The 16,187-nt window shown below is 32.8% G+C and overlaps 2 protein-coding genes and 1 long non-coding RNA gene across 6 annotated transcripts; 1 reads left to right on the top strand and 2 right to left on the bottom strand.

Moving 5' to 3' along the window:
- Positions 1 to 322: 322 nt before the first annotated feature.
- LOC127250985 (uncharacterized) lies at positions 323 to 6,534 on the bottom strand. 3 transcript variants are annotated; one of them, XR_007838811.1, is made up of 6 exons: positions 6,305 to 6,534; positions 6,026 to 6,224; positions 5,860 to 5,958; positions 5,491 to 5,599; positions 2,240 to 2,416; positions 323 to 432 (listed from the first exon to the last, which is right to left on the bottom strand). It is a non-coding gene; the product is annotated as an uncharacterized LOC127250985 (long non-coding RNA). The 3 variants fall into 3 exon arrangements; XR_007838810.1 differs by having other exon boundaries at positions 324 to 432; positions 2,240 to 2,411; XR_007838812.1 differs by lacking the exons at positions 323 to 432; positions 2,240 to 2,416 and having other exon boundaries at positions 5,315 to 5,599; positions 5,860 to 5,943.
- Positions 6,050 to 7,932, top strand: LOC127250983 (probable pectate lyase 12). The gene is made up of 3 exons (XM_051274497.1): positions 6,050 to 6,207; positions 6,574 to 7,677; positions 7,764 to 7,932. The coding sequence occupies exons 1-3, from the start codon at positions 6,050 to 6,052 to the stop codon at positions 7,930 to 7,932; spliced, it is 1,431 nt and encodes a 476-aa protein (XP_051130454.1).
- On the bottom strand, positions 7,907 to 11,245 carry LOC127250984 (uncharacterized). 2 transcript variants are annotated; one of them, XR_007838809.1, is made up of 9 exons: positions 10,997 to 11,245; positions 10,468 to 10,578; positions 9,543 to 9,611; positions 9,187 to 9,385; positions 8,931 to 9,064; positions 8,708 to 8,832; positions 8,415 to 8,640; positions 8,148 to 8,334; positions 7,907 to 8,056 (listed from the first exon to the last, which is right to left on the bottom strand). XR_007838809.1 is itself a non-coding variant. In XM_051274498.1 (4 exons), exons 1-4 carry the CDS (start codon positions 11,141 to 11,143, stop codon positions 9,335 to 9,337), a joined length of 378 nt encoding a protein of 125 aa, XP_051130455.1. In that variant the 5' UTR covers positions 11,144 to 11,245; the 3' UTR covers positions 9,097 to 9,334. The 2 variants fall into 2 exon arrangements, 1 of the variants encoding a protein (XP_051130455.1); XM_051274498.1 differs by lacking the exons at positions 7,907 to 8,056; positions 8,148 to 8,334; positions 8,415 to 8,640; positions 8,708 to 8,832; positions 8,931 to 9,064 and having other exon boundaries at positions 9,097 to 9,385.
- Between the last annotated feature and the right edge of the window lie 4,942 nt (positions 11,246 to 16,187).

Here is a 16,187-nt window from a genome sequence, read left to right as displayed (position 1 = left end):
AAAAAAAAATGGACATTTTATATGAGACATAAAATATATTGAAACTCGAGATTTCATTCGTTAGAAGCTTTTTACAAGGGAGTTGTAAAATACTCCTTCTGTCCCAAAAGAGTTGTCTTGTTTTTTTCATTTTCGTCTGTCTCAGAACAGTTGTCTTGTTTATTTATTTAGTCGTGGTTCCCACTTTATAGCAAAATTATTCATATTTATTCAAACTATCAATAATTATTACTGTAATCTACTTTTTAAAATCTTTCAAAAAACAAAGACATTTTAATCTTTTATATTATACTGTGTATCATCCCCTTAATTTCCGTGCTAACTCCCAACAATACATCTGTGCTGGGACAAAGGAAATATAAAATTTCTCGTAAATGCCGAAACTCTCAACAAAGCGACTTGTAGTTAGTCCTCGCGAGTCTCTTGCGAAAGCTGTGTTATTGTTATAATACAAATGGAACATATAAATTAACCGTTCATGACATAATTCACCAATATAGATTATTATTAATTTCAATACAAACATAATTCTATACAACAAACATATATGTATAAATTTTATTTAACATGGTTAAATAAAATCAATGCAAAATCATAAGTAAATAAATTCTTGATTCTTCGAATGAAATACTCAATTCGTCGGTCAAATTTATTCATATTTTTTTATTTTCGTTCATCCTTTAAATTTATCACATTACAATATTTGGAAAAGTAAAAAAATTTATATTTAATTATTACACTTCATTCAACACTTCTTTACTACAAATGTTACTTAACACATTAACTCTCTTCATTTTTTTTTAGTTATCAACTAAAATTTCAAAAATATCTTCAACTACCTTTTTATTTTTTCCACCATTTTCAATGATATATATATTTTTTAATTCTCAAGCCGAGTCAAACTGAATAAATATAGCGGACTGAGAGAGTATTTTATTTCGAAAAAAAAATAGTTATTAATACTATTGTAAAAATTACTCATCCATCCCACTTAATTGTCTATTCTTTTTATTTTTATACGTCCTACATAATTTGTTATTTTTTTGAAATATAATTATACATTTTAATCACATTTTAAAATTCATAATTTATATTTTAATTAAAATATTTAGTCATTTTAATCTTAATATTAAATCATAATTATTTTTACTAATATACTTTTTAATTATTTACTAATTATCCGTTATATAAAACTTCATGCCTAAATAAAAATTGACAATTTAAGTGAGACAGAAGAAGTATTTAATTATGGATATAATGTTAACACACAATAACTCTATTGATTCAAATTTAGGTTACATTCCTTATTTATACATATGAAGGCAATTTAGGTTGTATTAAATTTGGTCAAAAAGTTTCCATTAGGGAGACATCATGTGTGTTTGGATGTAGGGTTTAATTAGTTTTGCCATTATCCATAGATCCTTATTTCCCCTTTTTTTTAAAAAAAAAAATGTAAAATTATACTTATTAACTTTTACTTAATAAAATATTATAGGTTAAATTGCAGGTTTCATGAAATTGTACAAAATTTCTATACTTCTAAAACTGCATCAAATTTCTCGTGATTTCATAAACTTTGCGTCTAACCCCCTCAGTGGTTCTTATTTAACGGTATTTGACCTAAATGTGCTCAAACTGCGAATAAATTTTAAAATCTCAATTTATAAACCCTTAAAATTACAAATATATATATTTTTTATATTTACCCTAAAAACATAGTAAATATACTAAAAGATAGTTATTTTTCTCAAGTTTTAAGACTTTATTTTTACTATTTTTTAGGCTAAATATATATAAAAAAATATATTTGTAATTTTAGGGGTTTAGAAATTGAGATTCTAAAATTTATTCGCAGTTTGAGCGTATTTAGGTGAAATACCGTTAAATAAGGACCGCTGAAGGGGTTAGAACCAAAGTTTATGAAACGACGAAGGAGTTTGACGCAGTTTTAGAAGTATAGAAGATTTGGTGCAATTTCATGAAATCACAGATAAATTTTGTGCAATTTAACCAATATTATATTTACACTATAGTATATATCAAAACATGAAACAAAACCCAAATAAACACTCTTTTTTTTATTATTTTTTAATGTTGTTTCAAGAAATATGGTTTTTTTTACAGTTATTTAAATATTTTTTTTTCTCTATAATAACATATTATTATCTAAGTAAGTATGACATTCAAATAATTATTTAAATATAAAATATTCACATATAACACAAATGGAACAAACCTTATTATGACAAAGGAAATGCATTATTTGGGGTGCCAGGATCACCAGCTCCTGATTAATCCTGACCATCATCTATGCAAGACCAACGAGCAAAAGCGTCTCTGGACCCTATGTCCCGGGATTCGCCAAGAACAAAACTGAAAGCTTGAATTATGGGTGCTTTAAACCACGCCTGAGCTAATTACGCAATTAGAGGCCGTAAAGAGAAATGCCGTATGACTGTTATCAAAAGCACAAATAATAATAATAATAATAATAATAATAATATATTTATATCTATATATACATGTATTTTTGTATGTAGTGAAAAAAAAAATACACATGATTCCAGGCGTGCGTCTTTGAGTTCTTTCTATTTATTATGTTTATTGTTTAAAAATATCATACTCCCTCCGTCCCGTTGAAAAGGTAGCGTTTGTTTTTTACACGTAGATTTTTTAATATTAATATTATATTGAATTGTAGTAAAAAAGACAAAAATATTCCTATTAGTGTAGTGTAATATAAAAGTAACGGCATTTGTGTAATAAATTGTAAGTTGAAAGGGTATTTATTATGATAGGTAGGTAGTACAATTACTAAATTAGGAAATGATAACCTTGTTTTGGGACAAACGAAAATAGAAAATGGTAACATTTAGATGGGACGGAGGGAGTATTTTAAATTTGATGTAATATATTGTGTCAATATTTTCTTTTTTCTTTTATCAAATTATTATTGCTAATTACATACTACATAGTATTATATTATTTCCGTCCGTTTCTAAGGGTCACATTTATCTTTTACTGTCATTATACTTAGTATTAAAAATATCTTTATATTTGTATGATTTTTTTTACAAAATTCTTTCTATTAGTATTATAAGACAATAATGCAAATATTTTTACAACTTTTTTTTTTATTTTATTTTGTACTATGTTTGATATAATAATTAATATTCAAATATTAATATTTAAAAAGTAGATGAAACTCTTAAAGCTGGACGAAGAATAGTATTATATAAAAAAATTTATTTAAATTTTGCATTATTCTTGTACAAGTTTACTCTCAAAGTACATCTTTGTTGAAATATTTTAAATATTCGATTTCAAATTTAATAGATTTATATTTAAATTTGGTCTTACCCATATATTAGATTACGTAGATTTGAATCTATCAAATCAAATTTGTATTGCCTATATATAAACCCTTTATTTTGATGATTAACAAGATTTATTTTTGCTCAAAAATTTCTAACACTTTTTTTTAAACCTGAATATAAAGGAAAAGAAAAATTCATAAATATCTTGGCTCCCCATTGTTGACTTAAAATTTTCATTTTAATAATAAAAAATATCAAAAACCCAAAAACATATATTGAAAAAAATTGGTGTGTTATCTTTCAACATATCTTATTCAAATAAAATATAGATTTGGGTGTGCTCATTTCGTGTTTTTTTTTTTTTTGGATGGATGTATTTATATAAATAAATATAAATATATTATTTTTAAAATCTTTTTCATAAAATACATATTTCTAAAATAAATAGCAAGGCATAAGTATCTTCACAAAAAAATTAACCATTAGATTTGTTTGATCTATATTTCAAGTTATTGTTGCAATGTTGACTATAATTAGTTCCCCCATATAATGTATACTAAAAACACATAAAATACGAACAACACTGCAATATATATGAGTCCCGTCAGGAATGCTCGGTGGTGTGAAGTTCGAATCCCCGTGTCTTTTTAAGTTTTACTTGCCATATATGATTATCTAATGTGATTTGCTTTATCCAGTCTAATTTGTAAAGTATTGTTTTCTCAAAGTGCATTAAAAAAAGTAACGATTGCAAGTTTTTACATCATTAAAAAAAATACAATGTAAAATATTTATATAATACTACAATATTTCAAGCAACATATACATATACACTAGAACAATACATCACATAACAATCTATACAATAGATAATGTTTGTTTCATTTTTATGTAAGGGTGGGCAAAAAAATCGAACCGAATCGTCGAACCGTTGAACCAAACTGAATCGAACCGAATTTTCGGTTAACCGAGCAAATTCGATTCGAATACAAATACTGCATATTTGATATTTGTTTGGTTCGATTTGGTTTCGGTTTTTCATATTTTTTTTTGGTTCGGTTAACCGAACCGAATATAATTATGTTTATAATATTATATTTTAAATTTTATATTAATAATTATATACGGTTCGGTTTCGATTCGGATATTTGAAATATTTTTTATTTAATTAGAATTTTAATTTATTTTATATATATTTTTTTAATTTCGGTTCGGTTCGAGTTATTTGCAAATACTACAAATATTTTCGGTTAACCGAAAATTTCAGTTATTTTCGATTCGAATACGGTTCGCAATTTCGAGTATTTGTTCGGTTCGATTCGGTTATTAAATACCTGCATATTTACAAATAACCGAACCGTGTCCACCCCTATTTTTTATGTATTGTATAGTTGATTAGGATTTAATCAATATGATAGTGATTAACCTCAATAAGCACCCTAACCATTCATGTGTTTCAAACCAAATTTCTTATCATTTACCCATATTCGTGCTATAAATAAATTTTTTTCGTCTCAATTCAAGGTACCTATTTTATCATTTTCATCTAGGTACTTGAAAATATTTATTTATTTTATTTATAATAGTAAAAATAATCCATATATAAATATCAAAATACTCTAACTTTTACAAAAATATTCATTGCAAGGATAAAACGTCAAACTCATTTTTACATACTTCTACCACTAATAAAATATTACTCCCACCGTCAGTTGCCATTTTTCATTTTCATTCGTCCCAAAACAAGGTTATCATTTCCTAATTTAGTAATTTTACTACCTACCTAACATAATAAATACCCTTCTAACTTACACTATGTTACACAAATGCCATTACTTTAATATTACACAATACTAGAGACATTTTCGTATTTTTCACTGCAACTCATTATAATACTAATATTCAAAAATTTACGTGTAAAAAGTAAACGACAACCTTATAACAAAATGAACGGAGTATTATTTTTTAATGTACTGTTAAAAAAAAAAAAAGGGTATATTTTGAGTGTGTGGGAACCAAGGGAGTATTTTTCGTTTTCCCACAAAATACCATATTCAAATATATATTTAAATATAATTTCAAATATAAAACCTCAAATTTAAATACAAACCAAACAAATTCAAAAAGTAAAAGTAAAAAACTCAATTAACTGAAATATTGAGAGGAGAACCTGGAGTCGAAGTCCAGGGAAAGCGACAGAGGTGATGTAAATTGCTGGGGACGCCGTAGTCCTGGGAGCCGTCAAGAAAATAAGGCCGGGCTTGGCGCTCTCCCATTACCTACACAATTATGCAAAAGATCAAGATGGATCCCTTTCCTTGTGCTTTACTTGCTATTTTCCTAATCCCATTCCCCACCCCCCACCCCACCCCACCCCACACCTTTGAACCCTAATAAAAGATTCTACCACAATATGACTGACTATATATTGCTACCACCCCACCCAACATCATGCACCGGAGAAGAATTACATACTGTTCCAATTTCTTGTGTGTGTGTGTGTAAGAAACAGAGTTAGAGAGAGAAAGCTTTAACTTACACACTCCCATTCTTCTTCTATTTCTACTTCCCCATTGAGCCCTTCAAAACCTCTCTCGGTACTCTAACCACATTGTCTGTCTTCCTAGAAAGATGCACACTACAACAGATCTGTTATAATATCCCACTCCACAATACAACAGAATCATGGTCTGAGAGTTTCTTACTCAATATCAGCAGCAGCAGCAGCAATGGCGACCAAATTTCAGACCTCCTGCGGCTGCATTGTGCTGCTGGTGCTTGTGGTTGCTTCATTTCCTCACATGGGATCTACAACCGATCTTAACTCCACCATCGTCCTCCCTGGACAGCACCCAAGCCCTGATTTAGTCGCCCATGAGCTTCACAGGTCTCTTTTCTCATCTCCTGTTGAAAAATTCTTCCTTCACAAACGATTATTGCATTTTCAGTTTAGGGTTTTACTGCAAGAAATGTGCTGTTCTTACCCATATTACCGCAAATTTGCAATGCACAGCACTGTCTCTTCCAAATTTCTTTAAACAAAGAAAGAAAGAGCCATGGAGTGCAGCAGCAGCAGCAGGAACCAGCAGCAAAAGCAACTCCCAATATTGTTGCCTGTTGGGCCCACACGCAATTAAGTTGCTGTCTGGATCTGCACTCCATGGACCTTCACCACATTTTCCTGCTCTTCTTGGCAATGGCATCCTATGAATGAATTTTGTAAATTATCTTTCTTGCTTCTTCTTACTTACAGAAAAGTACATGCCTCCATTTCTCGACGTAACATGTTGTCCTACACCACCAACACCGCCGACTGCCTCACCGGCAACCCCATCGACGACTGCTGGCGGTGCGACCCCAACTGGCACCTCAACCGCCAGCGCCTCGCCGACTGCGCCATCGGGTTCGGCCAATACGCCCTCGGCGGAAAGGGCGGCCGCTACTACGTCGTCACCGATTCCTCCGACCACGACCCTGTCAATCCCCGGCCGGGGACCCTCCGGTACGCCGTCATCCAAACAGAGCCTCTCTGGATTGTCTTCGCTGCCAACATGCTCATCCAGCTCTCCCAGGAGCTCATCTTCAACTCCTACAAGACCCTCGATGGCCGCGGCGCCAATGTCCATATCATTGGCGGCGGCTGCATAACCCTGCAGTACATCAACAATGTCATCATCCATAATGTACATATCCACCATTGTTACCAGTCCGGCGAGACCAACATCCGGTCGAGCCCCACGCATTTCGGGTGGAGGACAAAGTCTGACGGTGACGGCATTTCCATTTTCGGCTCCCGGGACATTTGGATCGATCACTGCTCCCTTTCGCATTGCAAGGACGGCTTGATCGATGCCGTGATGGGATCGACAGGGATCACCATATCCAACAACCATTTCTCCCATCACAATGAGGTGATGCTGTTGGGCCACAGCGACGACTTCTTGCCGGACTCCGGGATGCAGGTCACCATATCCTTCAACCATTTCGGGCAGAAGCTGATCCAGAGGATGCCCCGGTGCCGCCGGGGGTATATCCATGTTGTGAACAATGATTTCACCAGGTGGGAGATGTATGCCATTGGAGGGAGTGGGAATCCCACCATTAATAGCCAGGGGAATCGGTACATTGCGCCGTATGACCGCAATGCAAAGGAAGTGACGAAGAGGGTCGACACTGCTGAGGAGAAGTGGCGGGGATGGAACTGGAGGAGCGATGGCGACGTACTGGTGAACGGAGCGTTCTTTGTGGCGTCAGGTCAGGGTGTGGAAGTGAAGTATGAGAAGGCCTACAGCGTCGAGCCTAAGTCTGCCGAGTATATCGATCAATTGACTCTCAATGCCGGCGTTCTAGGCAACAGGTTTGCTTCATTCCCATCCCTTTCTGCTTCAATCTTCATATCTGTTCTTCAAGAAACTGAAAAAAATGTTACATGACTGAAACCAGGAGGAATAATTTGGGGAAATGGACATCTGGGAGCAATGAGTCTGGTGGATATATGGATGCAAATTCGGGGATATTCGAGGACTACGACGATGAGTATGGAGGGAGTGAGATGTCTTACTCTGTTAATTGTGTTCTTGTGGTCTGTTTGATGGCCCTTTTAGTTCTTTAGCTTCCTAAGCATGGAGATCAGCAAAATGTGGTTTCCTTTCTTCAATTGGACATATCTCACTTTACATCAGTAATGTTGGTGCATTTGGATTTCATTAATCTCAGAAAAGCTTCTGTCAAAATGCCTGAAATTTGAAGTTTGATGAAAGGGTGTTAATGGAGGCTTAATTGAATGAAAAAAGTTGATTTATTTTGGAGCATAGTTAGAGACCATACCTTTTAAGAATCATACACACTTTCCATCGGTGTTTTTATAACATTTCTGTTGATTTCTAACAAGATGTTGAAAGATGATCTCATCCCATAAAGAGAAATCTCTGGCTAGACAGTCTTGAGGATCTATTCTTCAGGGCGAAGGCCATTGTTTGACATCCATTCTGTCATCTAGTTTTGTATGGTGAATCTGTCAAAAACAGCTCAAATGCATCATAAGAATACAATGCGGCTCATAAAATAGATTGAATGAGAACATTGAGTTGATACCAGAGTATTTCTTGTTTTTTTGAAAGGCATAAAGCAGTGTGATTTCTATTTCTTGGATACCTTCTCCAGTAAATCTTGTTTTCTTCCGGGCAATCTTTGTGCAAACCTTCAAGGTAAACCGAATATTATGTGCTACCCCATTTCTTGTGCATTCTTCAGCAGAAAATGTTTCGATGCTTCGGATTGGAGCAGGGGTAGTTCATCCACCACAACCTGCAGCTCTCGTCTGCACGGTGAAAAAAAATAAAATGATGATCTCCCTAGTAGCTGTTTGTGATCAACTTTGTGTATACCTGATGCTTTGGCTAATGCATCTCATCTTCTCTAACCAAGAAGATACACAGCAACAGCTAGCGGTTGGTCTTCTCCCGGCCACGGCCCTTTTCAGAGTTCGAGTTCCTGCATTAATTTCAGAAAACTGTATATTGCAGTATTCCATCAAGAGTGCAGTTAGTCCAGCTGCATATACTATAAAGATTTGCCAAACAGGGATAGTAAATGAAAAAGGAGACTCACCAGAACATCTTAGATTACCATAGTTGTGGGATCTCCACATCGACATTGGCTCGTGTGATTGATCTTAGGCCTTACGTTATGTCATCCGCTGAGTTGAAATCACATATGCTATGGATGATTCTCCAATAAAAGTGCTAATCCATAAATGAAAAGAAAGAAAAAAAGATGAAAGAGGGAATAGGCTTCTCATTGAATTGTAACTGCCATTTGATTCAGCTCTTCAATTTACATAGTTCCAAATTGCTAACAGAACAACCTTGAAAAGAAAAATCAAAATGCTGTCCGAAGATACTCCAGAATGTCTTCTCAGTCTACTTCCTATGAGTCCCACATGTCTGAGAGTATGAAGAACGACAGGCAACTCTAGCAGCAGACAACAGGCATTGGGTCTCAAGACACTATCTCTAGCGATCGATGAATGATTTATTCATAAGATCTACAGCTGAATCCATGAACTGCCATCGCAAGAACAAAGACACAGTCAAGTTAATTTGGGGGACATTACAATTAATTTTCATTAGCATTCTTAGTGAAGAATGAGTCATTGGCATGAAATCCATCCATTAATTTACAACCAGAGTTCGAAGAGAGGAATGAATACACAGAACTTACCTTTCCAATTGACTTGAGTTCCCGTCCAACTGGTTCTAAAAACTTCAAGTCCACTTCAATGGGCCATACCTGTATAAGTGATAGAAGGAAGCTATTTTATAATCTTGCCATTCGTGTCAAAATGATGTAAACTTCTTTGTAAGTTTAGCAGCTTATGACTTATATGGAGTAAAGCAAAACCACAAAGGACCTAAGAACTTCACAAGAAGGATAGAATATTGAAATCTAAGATAAGAAGTACAATCTCGGCAAGAAGAAAATAAGTTATATAAGACACTAATAAACGTTAATTGATTAAGAAAATGCAAATGATCAAGTGGATTAAAGCAAATGAAAATGCCTAGCACAAAAAGCAGTAGCCATTCAATTAAAAGAAACTCTACACTACAAATGATAAACGTATCAACTACAAGAATAGCTTAATCTTCCCATCTTCTATGTGGATATTCTTCTAACTATCACTTGCTGTTAGGTTCATGTTCAAGTTCAGAGAGCAACTAAAAATCAGGATTGAGGTACAACCAACCATTCCAGAGCATTTTCTTTTAAATTATAACCACAATCTAACTTTCTAGAACATAAGCATATAAATATCACAAACATACCCATCTACACATACAGTACACTTACGCTCCAAATAGATTCATATTTAATTAAGCTCCAAATGGATTTATTTTCACTAATTAAATAGCATTCCACAATGAATGTATATCTATTACAGGATGAATGTGTTTCCCATCATTGCATACTTGATAACACTAAAGAGAGCAGCCAAACTTCTAAATCTTGTGATTAGTTAAGAGAGGCAACTGGCGAATTATCGACTATATGAATGAACAACTTAGTTTGTTCTCCCAGAAGGTTTAACAAAACAAACAGATATCATTAAACTGATCCACAAAATAACCAAGGGGTCACAAGGCACCTTAAGACCAAGTAATTTGATAGGTGTAACTTGTCCTGGAACAATGCATTCAGGCCCAGCAGCTTCGACCACAGCCTCCTTACCCAGTCCATTCCCAATTGGATCATCCCGCTGAAAGGAATAGAAATTCAAAAACAAAATTCAAACTGCTGCAATTTGAAAATTATAAAGGAGACAAAAGATGAACAAAAACGATATCAATTGAACAATCAGTAATCAGCAATAATACGACTTTCAGTAGTACAAGTCTACAGCAATACTCTAACGCCTAGGTTTTAACTACATACGACAACATCATACTTCAAAATTAATCCGCCAGTAAGCAAGAAAAATTGGGGTAATGTAGAAAAAAACAGCACGCGTAAACAGAGACCCGATATTAGGCATCACTAGAACCTTAGTTCTAACCTTCTGAGAAAAATGCAACGATGAAACACCACGAACCAAAATAATCGAGAAAACAGAAATCCATAAAAACATGATACATATTCGTACAATCAAAATCTGCCAAGTTACACGGCTACCCAACCTTCATAACAGAAAGGGCGTAATTGGAGTACGGATTCTGCGGGAGGCGAAGAACTGGCGAGTGGTGAATCTTGGGAATTGGCTTTGCAGCAGAGGATGCTCTCCACGGAACATCTTGTTGCAGGGCAGCTCCTTTCTTCGTCGACATTGTTGCAGTGGTGCAATACTTCTCGAGGTCGTGTAGATAAGAGTGTTGATTCTACAAATGGAGGAGACGACCGCAAGCCCGTAACCCGAAAATGGGAGCCGATACCACAACTATATATACTCTTTCAAAAATCGCTACACGCAGACTAACGACTTTATCCAATTCTACGATTTTAGAATGGACCGGTTAAGTAGTTTTGGGCCTTCCCACATAGGATGAGATGAAATAATGTATACGTCTTATATCTGTATATCTATTTAGTTTATGCATAAACTTTTAGAAATATTAATACGATATTAGAATATTTTAGAAATAAAAATAAAAAGATTAAATTAATCCTTTAATATTTAATTGAAAGAAATTAATTAATTTTTAATGAAATTTTAGTATTCCTTCTGTTCTATTGAAATGTTGCCATTTTTTATTTTCGTCAGTTCCAAAAATAAGGTTACAATTTTCTAATTTAGTAATTGTATTACATACCTAACATAACAAATATCCTTCCAACTTACACTATATTACACAAATATCATTGCTTTTATATTACACAATACTAATAGGACATTTTTATTTTTTTTTCAGTACGACTCATTATAATACTAATATTAAAAAATCTACATCCAAAAAGTAAACGATAACCTTGCACTAGGACGAGGGAGTATTTTGATTTAAATCAACTATCTATCGTATTATATTATGTTATTCTTATTGTTATATATCATTTTTAGGTTCTACTAATCTATTATAATATTGATACCGTGATGCAATAAATAAATAAAAAAATAAGAAAAGAAAGAATTCAAGAAGAAAAAGAAAGAACCAATGAAAGAATGTATGTATGTTTTTAATTATTTATTGCATTTTTTTTATTAATAATTTTTTTTTTACTAATAGATTTTTTAATTTTGTAGACCGTGTTAAAATTTTTAAGTTATTTTATTTGAAATAATATTTGAAAAATTTTCCTATGAAAAATTACAATAATTTTTAATAACATAAAAAAATTTCTTTTTATTGTATTCTTATTGTGTAAGTATTTTTTAAAAAATATTTATTTTGTAATTTTTATTTTCTATAAATTATATATTTTATAATTTTTATTGTATATATTATTTTTTAAATTGATTTGATTCGAATATTATATTATATATATATAAAATTATAAATATTATTTATAAAAAATATTAAATTACTATATAATTTAATATAAAAATAGCATGGATTGCACGTTAGTTTTTTATATTTAAAATATCAAATTCATACGTATTTATATTATATCAAAAATTATTTTAATTTAAAAATTTTATTATTTAAAAATTAAGATATCATTATCTATTTTTACTTTCGAGTGTGCATTAAATAAAATTTTCAATCGAATTTAATATTCATGATCTTACAATTATAAATTCTATCCCGGGGACATAACTTTGATTTTAATACTCCATTTATTAAAATAGATTTTTTTTTTTGAAAATCATCTCATATTTTTATTTTTATTAGAGCATTTATAATGCAACCATTTTAGAAGTCCTTTCACCTACTCTAAATTTCTTTTTGTACACAATTTCAATCCTCCCTCCCCTAAAAAATTATTCTTTTCCTTTTTGCTCTTTTTATTTACAACGATATTTACTGTGTTTTACAGTCATTTTCACTATCAATCGACACTGATGAGAGAAATTTTACTTTGGGGGAGATTCAACTCGGTCTCTTAACTCGCAATTTTGTTTCGAGCATAATCGCTGTACTTGGTGAAGAAATGAAGAAGAAATCAAGCGGAAGAACCAAATAAGAATATGGTAAAAAAATCATCGGAAAATTTTGCTTGAAGGGAACTCTTCTTCGCGATTCAAGAGTAAAGAAGAAGGCGGGGGGAAATTAATTTGACCATTGTGCAATTAAAGAAGATGTCCGGTAAGGAATGACTTAGTGGTGTGGGATGGACTCGTAACTGTTAGGTCATGGGTTTAAACTCTCAACGCCTTCGGGTCATCTGCTACACATGGTTCGCTTAGTATGACTTGCCTTGTCGAACCTATTTTGCAGGGTATAGATTCAGCTGGAGGTTTATCTAATGTGCACTCGAGAAGTAACAACGGTAAATTTTCACGTCATTAAAAAAAAAATAAAAGAAAAAAATACGGTTAGTTAAACTCAGAATCATTCTTTGAACACCTGAAAGGCTTCACATTTGTAGAGGCTTTTTTTTTTTCAAAAAAAAAATTATTCCCATTGTATGTACTTTTGATTAGATTACTTATACTTTTATCTTTTCAAAATAAAAATTATATAAATATTTTATATATTCAAAGTCTAAAATTTTATAAAATTAATTTATATTAATATATGTAGTTATATATTATTTACGCAAAACATATACTCCCTCCGTCCCAAAACTATAGTCTCGGTTGTGTTTGGCACGGTGGGTAAAAAGTACCGATAAAATACTTTTTTGCCATTGTGAGTGTATTAGTGTAAAAAATAGTGATAATTGTGTAATAATAATGAAATAGTAAGGGTAGTTTTATAGTGATATAATTATTTATTGGAATGAGCTATTATTTTGGAACAGACAAAAATTGTAAACAGGACTATTGTATTGGGACGGAGGGAATAAAATTTATGTTGTACTCTCTTCTGTAGATGATCTGTTTATACTTTTAGTGATTCTTTCAATTTTTTTTATTTTTTTATCTAATCTTAATAAATAAATATTTTTATGTACATTCAAAATGTTTTAATTTTTTATAAAACTATTGTTGGATTTTTTTATTTCAATATAAGTCTACCCCTATTAAACACATACACACCTAATTTGCAGTCCAACTTTAATCATGGCTCTGGCCCATGATCCATGGCCCTCTCGCTCGACCTGATCCATGAAACGCCTGGTGCTCGACCCGCAATCCATCTAAAATTGTTGGCAATTTATATTAATGTTTGTATGAGTAGAAATGTCTAGACAAGTTTTAATTTAAAATACTTTGGATATATTTGTAATATTTTTAATTTGACTTATTTGTATAATTTACATTTTAGAATTCAATGTAGTTAGTATAGCATTTGAGGTATTGATACGTGAAATTTGTGTTGTATAATTTTTCATGTCCTATATAGAAAGTGTGATAAAAAGGTGGAGGCACTGGCTCCTATAAATTGACCCCCTTGGATTAAAACGAGAACAAACTTTTCTTCTTTAGTAACTAGAGAGAGTGAAATTGAGATTTGAGGAGTTGTTGTGATGAGGGTTTTACAATTTTGTCCGTGCAAAATTTGTAATAAATATTTTAGTAGATTATCCCATTTTGGGATTGTGGATGTAGGTCTTTTGTGAGACCGAACCACGTTAAATTATTGTGTCTTGCTATTTGTTTTTCTCTATCTTCCCTTGTGTGTGTTCCCAACAAGTGGTATCAGAGCAATGTTATTTTTGAGCGAGGTCTTGGTGACGGAATGAGAGAAGGAGCAAGAACGCTAGCAGTTCGGGTTGCAGTTCCACAGCAGGTTCCGGAAATAGACCAGATTTCTGCCAGAAATGTCGGTTCTGTCTGATTTGAGTTCCTGGTTTTATTTTTGAGCCTTAGTTTATTTGTTTGTTGAAAGTGCTTGTTTATTCGAGAGTTATTAATCACTATGTCTACTACTTTGAAATATGAGGTTCCGCTATTTGATGGAAAGAGTGATTTTACCATGTGACAAAGCACAATTCAAGACTATTTGGTGCAACAAGGTCTTGATGTTGCCTTGGAAGATGTAAAGCCAACAGGTATGAAAGAAGGTGATTAGAGTTTGATCTGGAAAAATGCTGTTAGCACGATTCGATTGGTACTCACCCCACAGATAAAGGTTACTGTGTTGACGGAAATATTGCCGAAGAGGTTGTGGGATATTTTGGAGAGTAAATATGCCACGAAGACGTTGACTAACTGTCTGATTATGAAAATGGATCTATACTATTTGAAGATGGAGGAATGAGGTAATATAATTGACCATACTAACAAGTTTAATGAGCTAGTATGTCGACTGTTGAATGCATGAGAGGAAATTAAAAAGGAAGAGCATATGTTGCTCTTGTTAACTTCATTGTCCAAATCCTACAAGCAGTGGGTGCAGTCAATGTTGGTTGGGAAAACTACATTGAAATTGAATGAGACGATAACGGTTTTGAAGAAGAATGACAAGATAATGGGAAATGGAGACAATTTAAAGGAGAGTCAAATACTACATGTGGAGGGTTCTGAAAGAGGGAGGAAAATAAAGAGTGAACGTGGTGGAAGATCAAAATCTCGGCCGAGAGATTACAACTCTATTGAGTATCATTATTCTGGAGAGCTTGGTCACATTCAAAATCACTGTTGGCTTTTTAAAAAAGAATTGAGAAGTCTGAAAAATTTGAAGGTAAGTTGAGAATTCCGTGAACGTGGTCAGTTATGAATGTGATTTACTTCTTCTAAATACAAATCCTGTTGAGAATTCTAATTGGGTGATGGATTTTGCTTCCGATGTCCATATAAAGATTAAACTTTATTTGATACTTTTCATACAAAGAGAGATTTTGACTATATCAATATGGGGAATAAGATGAGACAACGAATTGAAGGCATTGGAAGAGTTTGCTTGAAGCTCCACAATGGTAATGTCAAAACAATTTTTAATGTGAGGTATGTGCCTACTGTTGGAGCTAATGCTATTTCATTGGGCGAGTTAGCTTTACATGGACATAGATATGTTGGCACTAAAACTCTATGCAAAGTGTACAAGGGTGACAACTTGATTATGCAAGGGAGGAAAAAACAAAACAGAATGCACTTTGCGAGCAAATGCAGAGACCAACAATAATATGAATAATCAAAAAATCGAGAAGAGAGTTTGTTTTTCTAACATGGTTGAAATATGTGAGACTATGGGAAGAGGGAGGATTTGTTGTGTAACTTCTCATGTCCCACATAGGAAGTATGATAAAAATGTGGGGACATTTGCTCCTATAAATTGACCCAATTAGGTCATATTTTAAGACAACAACAAACTTTTTTTCTTTAGTAAC

Source organism: Andrographis paniculata, unplaced genomic scaffold (assembly GCF_009805555.1).
Source record: "Andrographis paniculata isolate CXL003 unplaced genomic scaffold, ASM980555v1 Contig38END, whole genome shotgun sequence".
In the NCBI taxonomy this organism is placed as follows: domain Eukaryota; kingdom Viridiplantae; phylum Streptophyta; class Magnoliopsida; order Lamiales; family Acanthaceae; genus Andrographis; species Andrographis paniculata.
Note: the sequence above shows the minus strand (reverse complement) of the source record. Positions and strands in the feature narration are given on the sequence as shown.

Excerpts from the sequence above, each read along its gene's own strand:
- LOC127250984 (XM_051274498.1), bottom strand. The coding sequence starts at position 11,143 with ATGTCGACGAAGAAAGGAGCTGCCCTGCAACAAGATGTTCCGTGGAGA. Across the intron at positions 10,579-10,996 it reads ACGCCCTTTCTGTTATGAAG|CGGGATGATCCAATTGGGAA; the intron begins GTTGGGTAGCCG and ends TATTCCTTTCAG. Across the intron at positions 9,386-9,542 it reads AACTCAAGTCAATTGGAAAG|TTCATGGATTCAGCTGTAGA; the intron begins GTAAGTTCTGTG and ends TTGCGATGGCAG.
- LOC127250983 (XM_051274497.1), top strand. The coding sequence starts at position 6,050 with ATGGCGACCAAATTTCAGACCTCCTGCGGCTGCATTGTGCTGCTGGTG. Across the intron at positions 6,208-6,573 it reads GTCGCCCATGAGCTTCACAG|AAAAGTACATGCCTCCATTT; the intron begins GTCTCTTTTCTC and ends TCTTACTTACAG. Across the intron at positions 7,678-7,763 it reads GCCGGCGTTCTAGGCAACAG|GAGGAATAATTTGGGGAAAT; the intron begins GTTTGCTTCATT and ends GACTGAAACCAG.